Genomic DNA, 18,630 nt, shown 5'->3' with positions numbered 1-18,630 from the left:
AGAGCTTGCAGAACAGCAGTGGTTTATACACAGTTGGCCCACTGAGGGGCACTTTAAAAACCAGGTAAAAGTCATAGATACCTCACTCTCTAGGAACTTGGGCACATGACACCCAATTTCAATACCAATTAGTGCAATTTAAAAAGATAAAACAAGATTATGTGAGAGAGAGAAAGTTCCTGGGCTGGGAGGCTGAGTGGTCAGGGAAGTCCTCTCTGAGGAGGTGATTCATGGGCTGATACTTGATCTGGCCTAGCAGGAAGCCCGCCATATAGGTCACATGCAAGTGTAAAGGCCAGAAGACAGAAATGAACCTGGAATGCCCCAGAAATCACCACAAAGTTGTGAGCAAAAGGGAGATTGATAGATGAGGCTGAAGAGAAAAGTTAGTCAGTGGGCCCTATTAATCCTGTGTCTTAGCTTTTCAGGTTGTCCAGAGCACAGCTCTAGGGAGTGCTGTTCACAGGTTAGCCCATGGGAACTCATGCACCCTGCTGGTAAATACTCCTTCTCTTCAATCTCCCCCTCACCTACTAGTCTGTTTTCCTCTGTGCCTTCACTGAAATCTGGCTTTTCCTGGGCATTATGACACCTTCTCTTATGGTGGCTGCTGATTCAGTCTACTTCTTGGTCACCATTGTTTTTTGACCATGGTTCAATTTCTTACTTGAAATCTTTGCTTATGGCCCTTTCTCTATATTCTCCCTTCTGTCCACTGTATTCCAGGACCCACTTCCACCTCCCTGGAACACAAGTTCCCCTTTCTTTCTGTCCCCCGGGGTCATCCTCAGTGACCTCAACATCCATAAGCCTCATTCTCTCTTCTTGACCTGTGTTTCTACTCCAAATCAGATACCCAACAAGGCCACCCTTGACTTCTCATCCCTAGACAGAGTTTATCTGTAACATGTCTCTGATAACTTCTAAACTGGTTACTTTTCTAATAGACCACATGTATGAACTGTCCTCTGATCCTTCTCTGTGTTTCTATTTGCTTGTCTCTCTCTTTTTGCAAGTTCATTTGTCTTTATCTGGTTTACATATGATGCCCATTAAGACTGAATTTAATGGTAAACCACTCTCCTCTCATTTCTCTTGCCTGACAGACATGTTTCCTAATCCTTGCTCTTGGCCTCTTCACTTTCTGTACTCTTCCCTCATCTAGGTTTGCTGAAGAAAATCACAAACTTACATGGCAGGCTCAGTCAACTCTATCTTCTTACTGTGTTTCTACAACCTGGTTTTCAAAGCCATTTTATATTTTTATTCATTTCATGTAGACAGTTTTAATTATGATGGTCCAAAATCTTCCCCATCATGCTCAAAAGTCTCATCTACCCTTGTCTCAATCACATCTCCTGTCATTAATCCATTCATCTATTTAAATGTCAATGCTATTTATTTAGTTATTGGATTAGTCTGTTCTCATGCTGCTAATAAAGATATACCCAAGACTGGGTAATTTATAAAGGAAGAAGTTTAATTGACTCACAATTCCTCATGGCTGAGAAGGCCTCACAATCTGGCAAAAGGCAAATAAGGAGCAAAGTCAATCATGGCAGCTGGCAAAAGAGAGCTTGTGTAGGGGAACTCCCCTGTATAAAACTATCAGATCTAGTGAGACTTATTCACTATCATGAGAACAGCACAGGAAAGACCCACCCCTATGATTCAATTACTTCCCACTGGGTCCCTCCCATGACATGTGGGAATTATAGGAGCTACAATTCAAGGTGAGATTTGGGTGGAGACACAGCCAAACCATATTAGTTATCTAGCTATATCTATTTATTTATGACAAATATATAGTAGTATAATGAATGAAGATCAAACCTCTGACTTTCTGGCAAAAATTTCAGTCAGTCTAAAGTTCTTTCCATCCATGTAGCTCTCTTTTCCCCCTTGCTTTGGCCTTAGAGCCAGAATTTTCCTTCTATGTAGGAGGCTAATGCTTCCATCTTAATGCTCTCTATCCTATCATCTCTTCACTCTCTTTGATGAATTATCTACCCTCTCATAACCACTCCTGTCCATCTTCACTGGCTCCTTATGCTTTAATAATTATAAGAGTAGCTAACATTAATCGAGGGTTTACTGTGACTCAGATCTGAGCTAAGTGCTTCACCTACACAGTTACATTTAATTCTTTCTGAAACTTATAAAGAAGGCATGATTATCAAAAGCAGAAGGAAACTTAGCTGAAGAGTCTAGGTAAGTTGTCCAAATAACATAGCTGTTAAGTCACAGAGTTGAGATTGGAACCCAGAGAGTTTGTTTCCAGAGCCTGGATTTGTAACCACTTGATGACACCACTTTGCCTACTAACGTGTGGAACGTTGGCTGGACACTGCTACCCCCCTCTTTGAAGTCTCTAGTTTTCACTAACAGCTTTTTCACTGCCAAACTGACTACAATTCCTCTCCAATTGCATCCTCTCATTCTTCATAGACAATGTGCTCAGGCCTCTGTGTTCTTCCTTCAGCCCCATCACTGTATGAAAATTGGCCTCTGCATGGCTGATAATGATTACATTCAGTGATCTTTCTGTCTTCCTTCTTGAAACTTTCACTTCTTTGCCTTTGAGTCTTAAGTTTTTCTGTTTCTTCTGCAGACTGTCTGATGACACTTCTTATCTCTTGGTGGATATTGCTGATTCTAGGTCAGGTTGGAGAAGGAGTCTGGATGTATAACCAGTATAACCAGCAAGTCAGTGCCACAAGTGGACAGATCAATATCCCGAGTATAGACTGTAGCTTAATTTTGGACACAAATATCAAATGCGAAGTCTTGTAGACAGAAGACATTTTGAAGGCTGATTTTTAAGACTGAAGTGATTGGAGATAGAATGTACGCATTCTGCAGTCATTCCCCTTGATTTGACTCTTGGCCATGCCAGTTGTGAACTATGTCACTTTGGGCAAGGAAGACAATTTCCCTTAGTTTCATCTGTGCAAAACAGGTATATTAATACTACTTTAGAGGGTTGTTGTGAGGATTAAAGTAGAATAACTGAGCTACTCAATAACTGTTAGCTCATCTTATAATTTCTTCCTTCTCTTATTTACTCACTAAGTACATATTGAATGCCTACCATGTGCCAGGCACTATGTTATGGGGGTACAATGATGAATCAGTACAGACAGAATGTAGCCTCATGTAGTCACAGTGCCCTTATATAGCTTACAGTCTATCTGGGGAGATGGCTGTTAATAACACACATACCTTTATTTAGATCAAGGGTGTGGATAAGACAGTGGTAGGAGATGAAGTTTTAAAAACGGCATATGGAATACGTGAGATTGAAAGAATTCTGTGCAATGGTCTTGGTGAGAATGATGAAGATCTGAAGCAGTACTTTAGCAGTGAGGATGGACAGAAGGGTTCTGAGACTATTAGGGGATAGAGTTATTATAATAATTTCCCAAGTGTGTTTCTTCTACACCCAGGGTGCCCCCAAATTACAGAGCTTAAGGGGTTAAAAGGGGTTTATGATAGCTTTTCCAGCAACCCAAATGGACAACCTCTTCTCTTTTTCATACCTGGCTTGTGAACCAGCACTTTCTATTGGACTTCCCTTCTGCCCGCTGTCAGTGCTTTTCTTACGCTGCGCTGCCCCCTAGTGGAAACCGCAAGTTCATAACAGCATGGAGTCTTCAGCTGTTAGTGCAACTCTCACGTTAAATTATAGTCATGCACCACATAATGTCACGATCAGCAATGAACAGCATATACAGCAGTGTTCCTATAAGATTATAATGGAGCTGCCCTATACAGGTGTACCATTTTATCTTTTACGCTATATTTTTACTGTATATTTTTATATGTTCACCTATGTTTAGATGCACAAATACAATTGTGTTACAACTGCCTATAGTATTCTGTACAGTAACATGCTGTATAGGTTTTTAGCCTGGAAGCCACCGGCTATACCATATTAGTAATAGGCTCTACCATCTACGTTTGTGTAAGTACACTCTGTGATGTTCCCACAATGACAAAATCACCTAACAACACATTTCTCAGAACGTATCCCTGTTGTGAAGTGAAGCATGACTGTACTTGTGCATCTCAACCGAGAAGGAAGACACTTAGCTTCCTGGTAACTCTGTGTCTTGGATCTAGGAAGCCTAAGAAAGACTAAAGATAGGGTTAGTATTTTACATAATATTGCTCAAATGGGGTTGAGAAAGCCCTCAAAAGCACTGAGTGACTCTTGCAGAACAACTCCCCATCTTTTCCTCTTCTTCTTTTTAGTTAGCTCTTAGTAAAGACTTTGAGAAGCCTAAGCAGAGAGCTCCTGGAGGTCTATGTTACCAGGCAGGTAACATAGATGAGTGAAGAGAACCAGTGTAATGTGATGGCGAGTGGTGGGGACTGTGGAGAATTGGAGTCACTGCCACTAAGCACCAGTTATTTGGTATCCTACAGGAATATGGGCCCAGTGTTAGCAAAACTTTCTTTTTTCTTTCTTTCTTTTTTTTTTCTTTTTTTAAGGCAGAGTTTCTCTGTGTCGCCCAGGCTGGAATGAAGTGGCGCGATATCGTCTCACTGCCGAATCAAGCGATTCTCCTGTCTCAGCCTCCAGAGTAGCTGGGATTATAGGCACCAGACACCATGCCCTCCTAATTTTTTTATTTTTGTATTTTTAATAGGGATGGGGTTTCTCCATGTTGGCCAGGCTGATCTCGAACTCCTGACCTCAGGTGATCCACCCACCTAGGCCTCCCAAAGTGCTAGGATTACAGGCGTAAGCCATCGCGCCCGGCCAAAACTTTCCATTTTTAAAGAGAAGCTGGAAAGCCAGATTAATACATGAAATATTCTAGTTTTTAAAATGTTGTTAAGTTATTTAAATATTTGAGAAAAGAGAAAAAGAGCTCTAAAGCCACTTGTTTCCAAGCTATTCATGGTAGACCACCAATTTCCAAATGCTTGATGAGTAGTGCTCACTGCTAATCACTCCATTATTAAATTTTCACTAGTTTATGGTAAAATCTTTTAAAAGGACAATAAAATGAATTTTTCTATAAAGCTAACTAAATCTACCCAATATAAAGAACTGCTTTCCCCCTGGTGATTATATTCTTACATATTTTGTTAAAATATCCTTCATTTATCTTTGCATTTGTTAAAATATCTTTTATGAAATAATAGTATTGTTTTAAATACATTTAATTGGAAAAATTAAGAGTTGGTGACTTAACACTGTCTTGTTGCATTTAGTTTTGTTTTACTTATTTTTGAACTCCAAATGACTGGGCATTGCTGCTAGGACAATGGCAAGTCACTGAAGGTTTTATTTAAGCACTATTGTGTTGACATAACCCTGGACTCCAGCAGTGATGTGGAAGATTTGTTGGTTGAGACTAGAGTCCCAGAAATAATCGAATATGAAAACCCAAGGGAACTTCTGCCTTACTCCTTCATTTAATGACTGAGGACACTGAGATACAGTAGGGAAGTGAATTGTCCACAGTCACCAGGGGAGGTAGTAACAGAGCCACAATTACATCCTGTTTTTCTGACATGAGACAAGTGTTTGAACTGCCCGAGTCCTTTCTGCATCAGCCACACAGTATGCTGAGACACTGAAGTGCCCAACTGTTGGAAAGCTTAGTAAAGGGAAGACTTCAGGATAACAGAATAGGTGATTTTTGAAACTGTGCATTTCTAGTGAAACTTAAAGCCCATGTATCATGTTCATTTCATTTTTAAGGTACAGAAGTTTGCCTTTAATTGCTGCTGAGTTAATTTTCTGTTAGGATGTTTCTTTCATGAGTAGGCCTTTAGGTTTAAGAGTATAACATAGTTCACTTATTGTGATATTTGGCTATGTTAGAACCTCAGTTTATTAGCAAATACACCCACTTGACTTTCCCCTTGATACGTCCCAGTTTCCACAGGTGCTTATGTACCTACCCATACCAAAAAATTTTTTTCTTGTCATTTACTCTGTGTATGTGTGTCTCTGTCCTATTTCCCCACTTGACAGATACATTTTACATGGATAAGATAACATATTTTATTCTCTGGTACCTGTGACTGGCACACAGCAGGGATTTGACTTGATTATTAAAGAATGACAGTAGCAATAATGATAACTTTCATACACTAAGCACCATCCATATGCCAGGTATTACTCTAAATGCTTTTTAAAAAACATCATCTGAAGATTAGTCTAAAAATATTTAGTGTTTGCCTCCCATGTGCCAAGTGCTGTGTTGAATGCTGGGGAAATAGCAGTGAATCAAATGGGGTTTACGGCCTGAACTTCAGTGCCTTCCTTCTCAGCACTGCCTCAAACCTCTCCTAATTCATGCTAGCCCTAAATACATGATTGTACATAATTAAGAAAAGAATTACAGTATGTCAGTTGCTGTGAGGGAGAGATACTGAACGTTGGGAGTAAGAAAAGACTTCTTGGATAAAATGAAAATTAAATTATGACACGAAGGGTGAGCTAGGTGTTATTCAGAAGAAAGGCAGGTGGTGTGTTTTATGCAGAGGGAGTATTCAGGGCATAGGCCCAGATGGAAGGTATCAAACATGGTTTGGTTCAACCAAACTTTGAAGAACAGAAGTCGAGAAAGGCTGGAGCAGAGGAGGGAAAGAGGGCAAGATCATGCTACCTGAAGTCTTGCTATTAAACTCCCATGGTGCCTTGTGAAGCTCTGTATAATGCTTTTTATAAACAGCATCTAATCAAGTGTAGTTAACCATATAATTTGTTATTTGTATATTATTTGCCTAAAAAACTGTCTTTTCTGCTCTGTTGAGCTCCTTGAATACAGGGTGCTATGTAGGTCTTATTTCATCACTAGTGCTGCCCTAAACTCCTCCCCATATGCTTGTTTTCTATTTTATCTTTAGTAAAGATAAAGATAAAGACATTTTATCTTTAGTAAAGATAAAGATAAAGACATTTTATCTTTAGTAAAGATAAAGATAAAGACATTTTATCTTTAGTAAAGATAAAGATAAAGACATTTTATCTTTAGTAAAGATAAAGATAAAGACATTTTATCTTTAGTAAAGATAAAGACATTTTATCTTTAGTAAAGATAAAGACATTTTATCTTTAGTAAAGATAAAGACATTTTATCTTTAGTAAAGATAAAGATAAAGACATTTTATCTTTAGTAAAGATAAAGATAAAGACATTTTATCTTTAGTAAAGATAAAGATAAAGACATTTTATCTTTAGTAAAGATAAAGATAAAGACATTTTATCTTTAGTAAAGATAAAGATAAAGACATTTTATCTTTAGTAAAGATAAAGATAAAGACATTTTATCTTTAGTAAAGAAAATGAATGCTTTTCCGACAGGCCCACCTACCTGTAAGCACTATACATAGTTTCCTTACTGAGTTGAATTTGTAGTATTTCATTTATTTATTCATCCATTTGATGGACATAAGTGTGTGCCAAGAAAACTTAGGAAAATGTAGGAGGTTCCTCATGGGCTAATTCTTGATCTAGACTTAAAGCTAGGCATAACCGAGACCAAAAAATCTCACCTACAAAGCAATATATTACAATTTTAAAACATTTAAATTTTAATGTATTGGGTTATGACTTTTTTTCCTTTTTGTGGTTTAATTATGCCTGCTTTCAAAACCTGCTTTTGTTTTTCCCGACCCAGCCCATCTGCCAAGCAGCCTATCAGAATGACTTTGGACAAGTGTGGCGGTGGGTGAAAGAAGACAGCAGCTATGCCAATGTTCAAGATGGCTTTAATGGAGACACGCCCCTGATCTGTGCTTGCAGGCGAGGGCATGTGAGAATCGTTTCCTTCCTTTTAAGAAGAAATGCTAATGTCAACCTCAAAAACCAGGTGAGGTCATGACACGAATGGAGAGTGTAATTGTTCATGATAATTCTTTTCTCCTTGAATCACTAGAAGTGGTGCATGTCATTTTTTAAATTGCTTGCAGCTCCTAATACGAACAATTATCTTAGCCTACTTTAGAAAGACTGACACATACCAAGGACATTTTATTAGGCTAAACAGCAAAATAAAACATAGCTCAATCAGCAGGCATAATTTGTGATAAATTATGTCTTTTTACCTCTGGTTCACTTATTTGGCTGGATAGAGCTTCTTTCTTTTCCTTCTTCCTCTCTTCATCCTCCTCTTTCTTCCTCTCCCCTCTTTCTCATTACTAACACAGAAGCAATGGCAAAGATTTCTTGGAAAAGAAATGCTGTTTCATTAGTTAGATTTTTACCTGCTATATTAATGTCCTGATCTCCAGTGGATCCTATAGTGTTCTTGTAGAATGAAAGAGTACTATTGAGGAATTTACCAAGGACAAATAAGCTCATGAACCAGAGGTTACTTGAAGTCACACAAAAAGGTGTAAAGAATATATTTAAAGATGCAATATTAGCCACTTTGGAGCCTTCAGGACCAAGAAAGAGAAGAATATGTGTGTATTGCTGTGAAAATCCTTGTGGAGCCCTTTCTGAACATCTAGCATTTGCATTGTAGTGAAGGCAATATTTAAATTACACTGAATAAATATTAAGCCATTTTTTTGCAATCATTATGACTGTCCTGTACCCACTCATATGCATTCAAGGCAAGAAAACACTGGAAATCCCCCCTTGCCTCTTCTAAGTCATTTGGAGACTAGCTCATCAGGAGTAACAATGTATTATCAGAAAATTGATCATTACTGGACTTTTTTATTTGTGCTTACTATTTTTGGTTTGGTTGGGATTAAAAGCAAGTCATGCCTGTGCTGAATGGAACAGATATGCAACATCGTAGACTATAATAGGATCTCTGTACATCACTGCTGTGAAACCAGATATGTGGAGTTGCAGTGAGTGGTAGTGCCAGAAGACAGATGTCTGTGGGTTCCTGCGCTCTTTTAAGAGATGCGCTCGTGAGGAAACTGAGGGAGGAGATGTTAGCCCATGGGCAAGGCTGAGGAGACACTTTTATCTCCGCTTTGCAGAAGAGGAGGGCCTCAGCCAGCCTGCTGGGATTTTCTGGTATCAAAAAACCATGAAAAAGACTTTAGTGGATACATTAGATTAATAGATTTTATCAGTAGAAGTTTTTGGTTTGCATTTTCCACTTTCAAATGTTTCTAATGTTAGCATTTAATATTTTTCTCCAAATATTAATATTTGTACATTAATAATTTGAACCTGTGATTTCTCATTCTGAAATCTGTTTATAAATTATTTCCAGAAGCACTAAACAAACAAAGGCCTTAAAAACAAACAAACAAACAAAAAGCTCTGCTGGAGATTCAGAAGCACAAGCCTATGGATTCTATTGATAGCAAATTAAATTAAAACATAAAGATCCTTGTTTTTGTCTGTCAAACTGACCAAGATTAAAAAAGAAAACAAATGTTGATCAGAAAGTTTAAGTTATTATTGTCTTATTAGAACACAATTTGGTAGCGCAATATGAAAAGCATTAATACCTTTTATGTCAGGAATTCTATTTTTAGAAATGTAGGCAAATGACAAATTTGGAAATGTTGACAAAACTTTATGAATGAGCAGGTTCAGGCAATATTATTTATAAAAATGAAAAGTTTAAAACTTGAAACGGGCCATGTGCAGTGGCTCATGTCTGGAATCCCAGCATTTTGGGAGGCCAAGGTGGAAGGATAGTTTGAGACCAGGAGTTCAAGACCTGCCTAGGCAACATAGCAAGACCCCCCCCATCTGTACACAAAATAATAACAAGTAAAAAATTATCCAGGTGTGGTGGCACATGTTTGTAGTCCCAGCTACTTTGGAGGCTGAAGTTGAAGGATCGCTTGAGCCCAGGAAGTCGAGGCTGCAGTGAGCTAGGATTGTGCCACTGCACTCCCGCCTAAGTGGCAGAGCAAGATCCTGTCTCACAGAAAAACAAAAACAAAAACAAAACCCTCAAAAACCGTGAAATGTTCAAAAGGCAGGGCTTAGCTAAATACATCAGAGTAGTTCCACTAAATACTAAGCCATGCAGCAATTACAATCATATGTTTAAAAATATTGAATTGTGTGGAAAAATGTACATATTCTAAATATACGTTTCTGAACTGAAAAAAGCAAGATATGATATTGCATATGCAATATCATTCTACATTTCAAAATTCCACATTTATGCATTTAAGAAGACTGGAAGAAAATACAACAAAATGTCAACAGTTAACTCTGGGCCATTTAATAATGGGCAATTTAAAATTCTATCATTGTGTTCCTCTCTAGTTTCTAAAATTTTTTACAGAAAATATAAATGCCTTCATATTAGAAAAACAAAAAGTGTTCTTATTTAGGTACAGTGCCTCGAATAAGTGGAAACTAACCTCCTTTCTTTCTCTTGTGCTCCCTCTCCTCTTATTGATTTCATTGGAATTCCAGTTACCACCTTCTGTTTTGCCTTATATTTATTTGTGCATATTTCTGTCCATCTTTGATTATGAGGCCCTAAGAGTTCACATCTCCCACAACCCTTGGAAGCTTACATCTATTACCTGACAAATATTCACATATTTGAAGAATAAAATTGAGTTATATGCATTCTTCTAGACTATGCGCATGAAGGAACATGAAAAACAGCCATGTGGTTAAGAGTTTTCCTATGAACAAAACACAAAATGGAAAATCGTACACATGGTAGATGATTAAGGGATAACTATCAATTTTCATAGTAAATTCAGTCCTAAGTTTACATCTCAGTGTATCTTTTTTTCCAAAAACTAAATGGGTATAAGAATCTGTCTTCTGATGAGCTCTGCTGTGTACATTTCACCTTTGTTGACTCCCAGGAGCCCTTCCCTAGCTTTTCCTTTACACTGGACCGAGTTCTCTGTTCTGCTCTGTGGAAAGCCGCATTCAGTAATCAGATGTATCCCACAGGAAAAGATGCCATGGGTACCGGAAAAACAAAAAGCACAAACTAAACTTTTTGAGATGGCCATCTGAATAAATTTTGAATTGAAATGCTTTATTAGTAAAGAATCCTTTTCTTAATTTTTAGAAAGAGAGAACCTGCTTGCATTATGCTGTGAAGAAAAAATTTACCTTCATTGATTATCTACTAATTATCCTCTTAATGCCTGTTCTGCTTATTGGGTATTTCCTCATGGTGAGTACAACACTTGTAGAGCAAAGGGCAAATGTGGAGATCGATGGTGTGACTCATTGACTCTTGCCAGGCCAGTGAGATGTTGAAAAGAAATAATAACAAAAAAAGCCTTTGGTTTGTATTCTGTAATTGACATGTTCAACATACATCCAATGCTATAATTGAAGTACAGCAAGAAGAAAGCTAGCAAAAATAGTTAATCAATGGTAACATAATCCATGCAATGTTGATTTAGAAAAATAATTTAACCTTAACTAAGACTTTTCTGAAGGGAGCAAAAAAATTCTGAATATTAAAAAACACCCCTTCTAATATTTTTTTCTCCTTTTTTTAAAAGAGGAGTTTGTGTTTTTGGATTTATCTTTCTGACTTTCTGATTTTTAAGTACTCCTCTGGTGGTGTGTTGAAAAACAGATCCTAAAAGTTTGCATCCAGAAGCTGACACACACAGAAGATACTTGTTGAGAATTTAAGCCCATTTTCACCTTGATGAATTTCTTCATGCTTGGATGAATCTTGGCAGACAGCAATTTTCTTGAATAAAGAAAGATGTAGTTGGTATAGGGATAGTCATATGAGGAGTAGAAGATGAAGCTTGAGATGGTTTTTGGGTTTTTTTCCCAATAGGGTAACAGATCTGCACTGACTTACTCACTTTTATCCATCTAGTTTCCTTTGTGCCCAGTTCCACTTCTCAGACATGACTCAAGAGATGCATAATTTACTCTAATTAAATGACCAAGCTTACTCTAATTAAATGACCAAGCTTCCTCCTTGTTGTAGCTGATAAACTGTGAATATTGGTTACACCTGTTAACATCAGCCCCAGAACAAGTCTGCCAGTCAAAAATGTTATTATTTCATTGGGTATTTAAATGCTACAGAATTTGAGGAACTATAATTAAACATGACAGTGTTGATTTTTATATTTGGATTTATAGGAGTGAGAAAAGAACTTTAATTCACTAATAAAAATATAATCTGCTCATATCCTCGAAGAATTCTTTAAAAATTCATTATGTATTTAGCACATAGCATTTAAATACATGTATTTTGGGGGCAGGGAGAATCTGTTATTTATTTACAAACCTTTTTAGAGATTCTAAAGATAAAAATTACAACTGTGATTAGAAGGCTCATTCAGAGTTTATTGACACACAACTCTGCTTTCTAAGATGGTTCAATGTTTAGAGGCTGGAGGACTGGGCAAAAATAGTAATCGTAATGAATAGCTCAACTCTAGTTTCATGCACATGCAATTTATTAATGGGGTCTAAAGTTGTAAATTTGTGATGAATTAACAAATAAGTGACATGAGAGGAAATGATAGGGGAGGAGAGAGGAAAGCATTGGGTTATTTCAGAGAAAAGTAGGCAGAGAAAGGCAGTTTAGGAGGTGACACAAGAGGGAAGCCTAAGGAGAGAGAACTGGATGGAGCTTCCCAGGTGATGACAGGGTTGAACTCCAGGGCTATACCCAGGTGAGCAGGGAGAGCTTTGCCTCTTCAGGAGACTGGAAGTTGGGGAAGACTCCAACAGGCTTGTGGTCAGAAGCTCAGGGGACTGGGAAGGAAAAGTGAATTTCTGAGGAGTCCTAATTCATTTCATTAATTTGTTCAATTCTTTAACGCATGTTTATTATGGACCTACTATGTGCCAGACGCTGTGCTAGCTGTTAGGGACACAATGATGAACAAAATAGGCATAGTTTTTTACCCCATGAGAGTTACAGGGTGGTGGGGAGAGTCATTAATCAAATGGCACAAACACATGTAAAATTACCATGAAGCAGGTGATACAGAAAGGCGACTGGTGTTAGGATAGCTAAAAAAGAGGGATTTCACCTGGTCAGGTGGGTCAGGGAAAGCTTCTTACAGAAAGAGGGACTTGGGCTGATGAAAGAAAGGTGAATATGCTAGGCAAAGAAGAGAGGGAGGAAGCTTCTAGGCAGAAGGAACTTCCTTTGCAATGATTCTCTGAGAATGAAAGGTTAACAAAGGCCAATGTAAGTAGAACAGAGTGAGCCAGGAGGCGCAGAGTGAGAGAGAGGCCAGGGCAGGGCCATACATGGAGCCAAAACATATGGGGCTTTGTAGGTCATGCTGAAGAGTTTACTTTTGTCCTCAGAGCAATGGGAAGTAATTGCACAGCTTTGAGCCAGGAAGGGAAAGACAGGTACTAGGCCCCATCCTCAGTGGAATTAGGTAGGTTTGGGGTGGGACCTGAGAAGTACCTTTCTAAGGTTCTTAGGTGTCAATGCCGCTACTTCAGGACCACAGTCTGAGAACCTGGCTTTAATTAATTGATATTAGAGTGGGTGAGAAGCTGGGGGAAATTTTAGGAAGGGTGCATGCATGCATAGGAGTGTTGGGATTAAAATGAAGCCTATTGATTAAATAGTCTCAGGCATAAATTGGAGAAACTATTTGTAAATAAGCCTTTCTTATAATTACCATTTGTAATAGGTATCGAAGACAAAGCAGAATGAGGCTCTTGTACGAATGCTACTTGATGCTGGCGTCGAAGTTAATGCTACAGATTGTGTAAGTTTATACTTTTAGCCATTTTGAAAAAATATTCAAAATGGTATTTGTAGGTAGCGTATTTGTCATCTGTACAGTTGCTTTATTTTCCTAGACAATTTTACATTTAGTTTTCTTTTATTTTCTCCTTTTTTTCCCCACTGACAGGCAACTTTGAGGTTATTTATATTCTGCTGAACTCATGGGAATAATACCTCTATTGATTATAAAGCATTTTTAAAATAATTGGCTTTAATGTTGTTGAGACGTTAAGGAAAACTAAGGCTCCGGTAACAAAATACCAGCCATAATAGTTAAGAAGCTGGAGTGAGGATGCCCATGAGTAACTCTGGGCTTGCCACTTTTTACTTCTATGAGTTTGAGCAAGTTGTAAACTTATTCTACTTTCAGTGTCCTCATCGGTAAAATGGGGATATGGATAATACTTATCTTATTGGGCTTGTTCACGTAAAGCACTTAGCACATGCTTAGAATGTAGTAAGTGCTCATTGAATGGCAACAGCTGCCACTGCAGCCAAAATCCCAACCCACTGATGAGAGGGCCCGTGTGTAAACTAAAGATAAATAAGACAAAGGTCAAAGAAAAATCCCACTGATGGTAAGAGCAGTGATAACAACAGTAGCAGCATCCGCTCACTTCTTCCTGTTTATGAGCATAAGGTGTTGTTTTCACTTTCACCTCTGTGCTCTTGCACTCATCTTTCTTTCTCAATGATCACAGAAAGACAAAAGTTTATTTCTATGGTGTTTTGCTTATGGTGATTGAATAAAATTTTGGATTCCCAGTTCCTTATTGAAAAAGTAGGCAAGTGGAAATTTGATTCCAAAATACTAACATTCTATTTGTGATGCCTAACATATTTTATGTGTGTGCACATCTGTGTGTATTACCATTGTTTTATGATAGAGACCATGGCCCCATTCCTGTTTCTATCAATTATTTACATCATTTTGGTTTTGCCTATGCTGGTATCATGTTTAAATGCAGGCAGTTGTGTGTGTGTGTGTGTGTGTGTGAGAGAGAGAGAGAGAGAGAGAGCAAAAGAAAATAACTTTATGAAATTTATATTCCCTTTTATTTCAAATAGAACTTTTGGATAAATTTGTATTGACAGTTACTGTGCATTACCATTTCTTTAGATAGCTTTGAAATATATTAAGTAAGAGATTATTAAAGATGAAGTTAAAAGTTTGTTGAAGGTTTTTCTTGGTCTTTTCATTTAAATTCAATAGATTTAATATTCGTGCCTGTGACCAAAATTTCTCTAGGATATTTTCTCAGCTATTTATGTGTATTTCTCTCTCTAGATAGAGATATTGCATTCCTTCAGCTAGGCACATTGACACTAGCCTGTAGTCCCAGCTACTTGGAAGGCTGAGATGGGAGGATCCCTTGAACTCAGGAGTTTGAGACACATGCAGGTACACACACAGACACCACTTCTAATACCAAAAATTTTTCAAAAACTATCTGAGTATTAAAATCTACTTTCTAGGTAAGACAGTGTTTTGTATTTTTGGATAATTAGACTCTATTTCACATGACAAAATTCAGAGCCAGAACTTCCATTTGTCATGCCACCACTTAATAAAAATAAATAATTGCAACATGATCTCCTATAATTTTAGAGGTGTTTCTAGGGAATGGGATCCAGAGCTAAACCTGTCTTGATAACCAAAGGTACTATTTCTTCACTTACCAGCACCATGGTTGCTTGGCTACTTTTCCAAAGGCCAAATTTTGGACACTAATGCCCTAGCTATAATTTTTTTGACCTGTAGTGTTTTAAATTAGTACCAACAGAGTAGATGCACTAGCTTATGACACATAATATAAGCTATAACAAATCACGTTTGGGAAATGTCTCTGCAGAACTGCACTGATCTTGCAGGTGTCCTGCAGTAAGAGCACCCGACTTCTTCAGTAGGAATCATCACCAAAACCGTAGAGGATAATATTTATGTAAAGGGCCATGTGGATACTCTTTAAGGGAAAGATGGTGACATGATCAAGGTGATGATCACCGAGGCATACAGCATGCGACAAAGAAACTTTGGCACAATTCAGCATCAGCTTTTTTAAGTTGCATTCTTTAGAACAGAAAATGAAAAACAAAAAGGCAGAGATCGATGGCTTATATGACACTAACATACATATACATTGAGGCAGAGAAGAAATTTTTCTTTTTTTTTTTGAGACGGAGTCTCGCTCTGTCGCCCAGGCTGGAGCGCAGTGGCGCGATCTCGGCTCACTGCAAGCTCCGCCTCCCGGGTTCGAGCCATTCTCCTGCCTCAGCCTCCGGAGTAGCTGGGACTACAGGCACCCGCCACCGCGCCCGGCTAATTTTTTGTATCTTTTAGTAGAGACAGGGTTTCACCGTGTTAGCCAGGACGGTCTCGATCCTCTGACCTCGTGATCCGCCCGCCTCGGCCTCTCAAAGTGCTGGGATTACAGGCGTGAGCCACCGCGCCCGGCCGAAAATTTTTTAAGTACTAGAAATAGTTGTCTATCAATGGTTTGCAGACTATTTTTCTGCTTAGTTGTATACTACAAAGTGTGAAAAGGATTTGCCAATGAAGCCACGTGCTATGGTCTGTGGAGGGCCCGACTTATGAGCTGAAGTTTTGGCCCTTTGTGTTTCAGTATGGCTGTACCGCATTACATTATGCCTGTGAAATGAAAAACCAGTCTCTTATCCCTCTGCTCTTGGAAGCCCGTGCAGACCCCACAATAAAGAATAAGGTAAGGGAGGGTGGACCGTGGTCTGAGGTTCCTCTAGCAGCAGCATCTTCTAATCTAGGCCTTATGTTGAAGTAAATTATTTGCCTCTGACGTAAACAACAGTAAAATTAATCATCCTCATTAAGGAATGAAGTTATCCTATTACTATTAGGACTGATTGCCTTTTAAAGCCCTTGCCAACACAGACAGTCAATTGGTCTAAGCTACTTACGAGATCTTGGGCACTCTATTGGAAATAACTGTATATTTTTCCCCCCTCAGCATGGTGAGAGCTCACTGGATATTGCACGGAGATTAAAATTTTCCCAGATTGAATTAATGCTAAGGAAAGCATTGTAATCCTTGTGACCACACCGATGGAGATACAGAAAAAGTTAACGACTGGATTCTATCTTCATTTTAGACTGTTGGTCTGTGGGCCATTTAACCTGGATGCCGCCATTTTATGGGGATAATGATGCTTACCATGGTTAATGTTTTGGAAGAGCTTTTTATTTATAGCATTGTTTACTCAGTCAAGTTCACCATGGCTGTAATCCTTCTAAGGGAAACACTAAAGTTGTTGTAGTCTCCACTTCAGTCAGAAACTGATGTTTCAGGTAGGCACAGTGGTACATGCCTGTAATCCCAGTTACTTGGGAGGCTGAGGTGGGAGGATCACTTGAACTCAGGAGTTTGAGAGCAGCCAGGGCAACACAGCGAGACCGTGTCTCAAAAAAAAAAAAAAAAAAAAAAAAAAAAAAAAAAAAAAAAAATAGCCCTGGTGTTCCAAACTCAGTCTTTCCTGAAGAAGAGGAAGAGGATCTGAGTTATCTTCTGAAACAGGGTTCTCCCTTCCCAGTTGTATCACTCTTATAAAAAGACTGTCCAGTCTATGTCATGCCCTAGGAGACAAACTATTCCTCCCAGCCCCCTTTGAGTATTGAGCAGAAGAATCAAATTATTAAATATGTATGTTTGTACAGAATGGTATGTGTATGTGTGTGGGCTTAGAGATTCACATGTAAATATTCCTTTGGTGAAGGAATTTCAATAAAAACATCTATCAAGTGTCAGTGGTGAGTGTGTTTACACCACAGAAATTGGCAAATTGACAAATCAGAGTTTGTTTTTGTTTTTTTGTTTTTTACTTTCCATAAAGTTTGTTTACCAGCATACCACTAGAGATTTCGGTTTACAAATAAAAGCCATCTTGGTTTGAGCAAGACTATGCAACTATGAAAATGTTCGTTTAAAAAAATCTTCATGATCCTTTTGTAAATACAAGGTGGTTACCAAGCTTGTTAGTTTTGTTTATTTTATTGATAGATGTAAAATATTATTGTAACTTATTTGGATAAAGTTCTTCAAAAGAAACAGCTATACAATGAGGTAGGATCTGGATTATTTGTCTAAGTGAGAGATTGCAAATATCAAAATATCTGTCTCACTTCTTCTGTCAATGACAGAGTAGAAATAAATTCACTTTAAAAATATGATTGAATTTTGAAAATCAAGACTGAATCTCACATAGCTGCAGACAGGAACTAAGCCAGCCTCTCTGTATGTGGTAACAAGTACAGTCTAAGAATGAAAGATTTACCATCCTTGAAAGCTCTAATGAAAATCAAATCCAGCAATATATATTCAACTGTGTACAGGATTTAAGAAACTTATTTTATGAAGGAAGTAATAGTGTGTAGATATAGATTCTGAAGTCTTTAAACGTGTCTTAATAAATTAAGATTCACTGGCATTGAGCTGAGCTACCAGGTGACCCTTGGGGACAAAATACCCACACAAGTGAATTTCACACACCAGTATACCTTCAACAATATACTTTTGACACACACAAACCTTTGATTTGGTTTCAGAGATTTTGCAAAATAGTACCAATGTAATTTACAACTGTCGTCTTTGAAATTGTGTAAAAGTGGAATAATTTTCTGAAGAAATAAATCATGGTTTGTGAATGAGTTGCAGAGACTGTCTGACATTAACTTTGTCAAGATTAAAGGATAAAGTATATGACAATTTGTTTTGTCATGCTCATGACATTATGCAATTTTCTCCCTAGCTTTTAATTTTTGGAGGCAGAAAATTGAGCCAGAAATTTTTAGTCATTAGGTCTCCTAGCAACAAGCTGTAAACCTTCCAACAAGCTTGGACTAGAATCTAGACACTGAAATGCACATACATGCTTTATGTAATGCAGAGTGCATTTATTGGAGAACTCATAAACATCCTATAAAATTTTCTTCCCTGAG

At 38.0% G+C, this 18,630-nt stretch overlaps 1 protein-coding gene across 1 annotated transcript in view; it reads left to right on the top strand.

Moving 5' to 3' along the window:
* Positions 1-17,553, top strand: part of ANKRD22 (ankyrin repeat domain 22) — a 30,060-nt gene extending 12,507 nt beyond the window's left edge. Inside the window, exons 2-6 of the mRNA XM_031015415.3 lie at positions 7,644-7,835; positions 10,992-11,099; positions 13,564-13,641; positions 16,286-16,384; positions 16,646-17,553. Coding sequence (XP_030871275.3) covers positions 7,644-7,835; positions 10,992-11,099; positions 13,564-13,641; positions 16,286-16,384; positions 16,646-16,723 — 555 coding nt within the window. The 3' untranslated portion in view covers positions 16,724-17,553. The remainder of the gene's footprint in view (positions 1-7,643; positions 7,836-10,991; positions 11,100-13,563; positions 13,642-16,285; positions 16,385-16,645) is intronic.
* The last annotated feature ends 1,077 nt before the right edge of the window (positions 17,554-18,630 follow it).

Source organism: Gorilla gorilla, chromosome 8 (genome assembly GCF_029281585.2).
Source record: "Gorilla gorilla gorilla isolate KB3781 chromosome 8, NHGRI_mGorGor1-v2.1_pri, whole genome shotgun sequence".
NCBI classification, from domain to species: Eukaryota; Metazoa; Chordata; class Mammalia; order Primates; family Hominidae; genus Gorilla; species Gorilla gorilla.
This window is presented reverse-complemented; position numbering and strand designations above follow the sequence as displayed.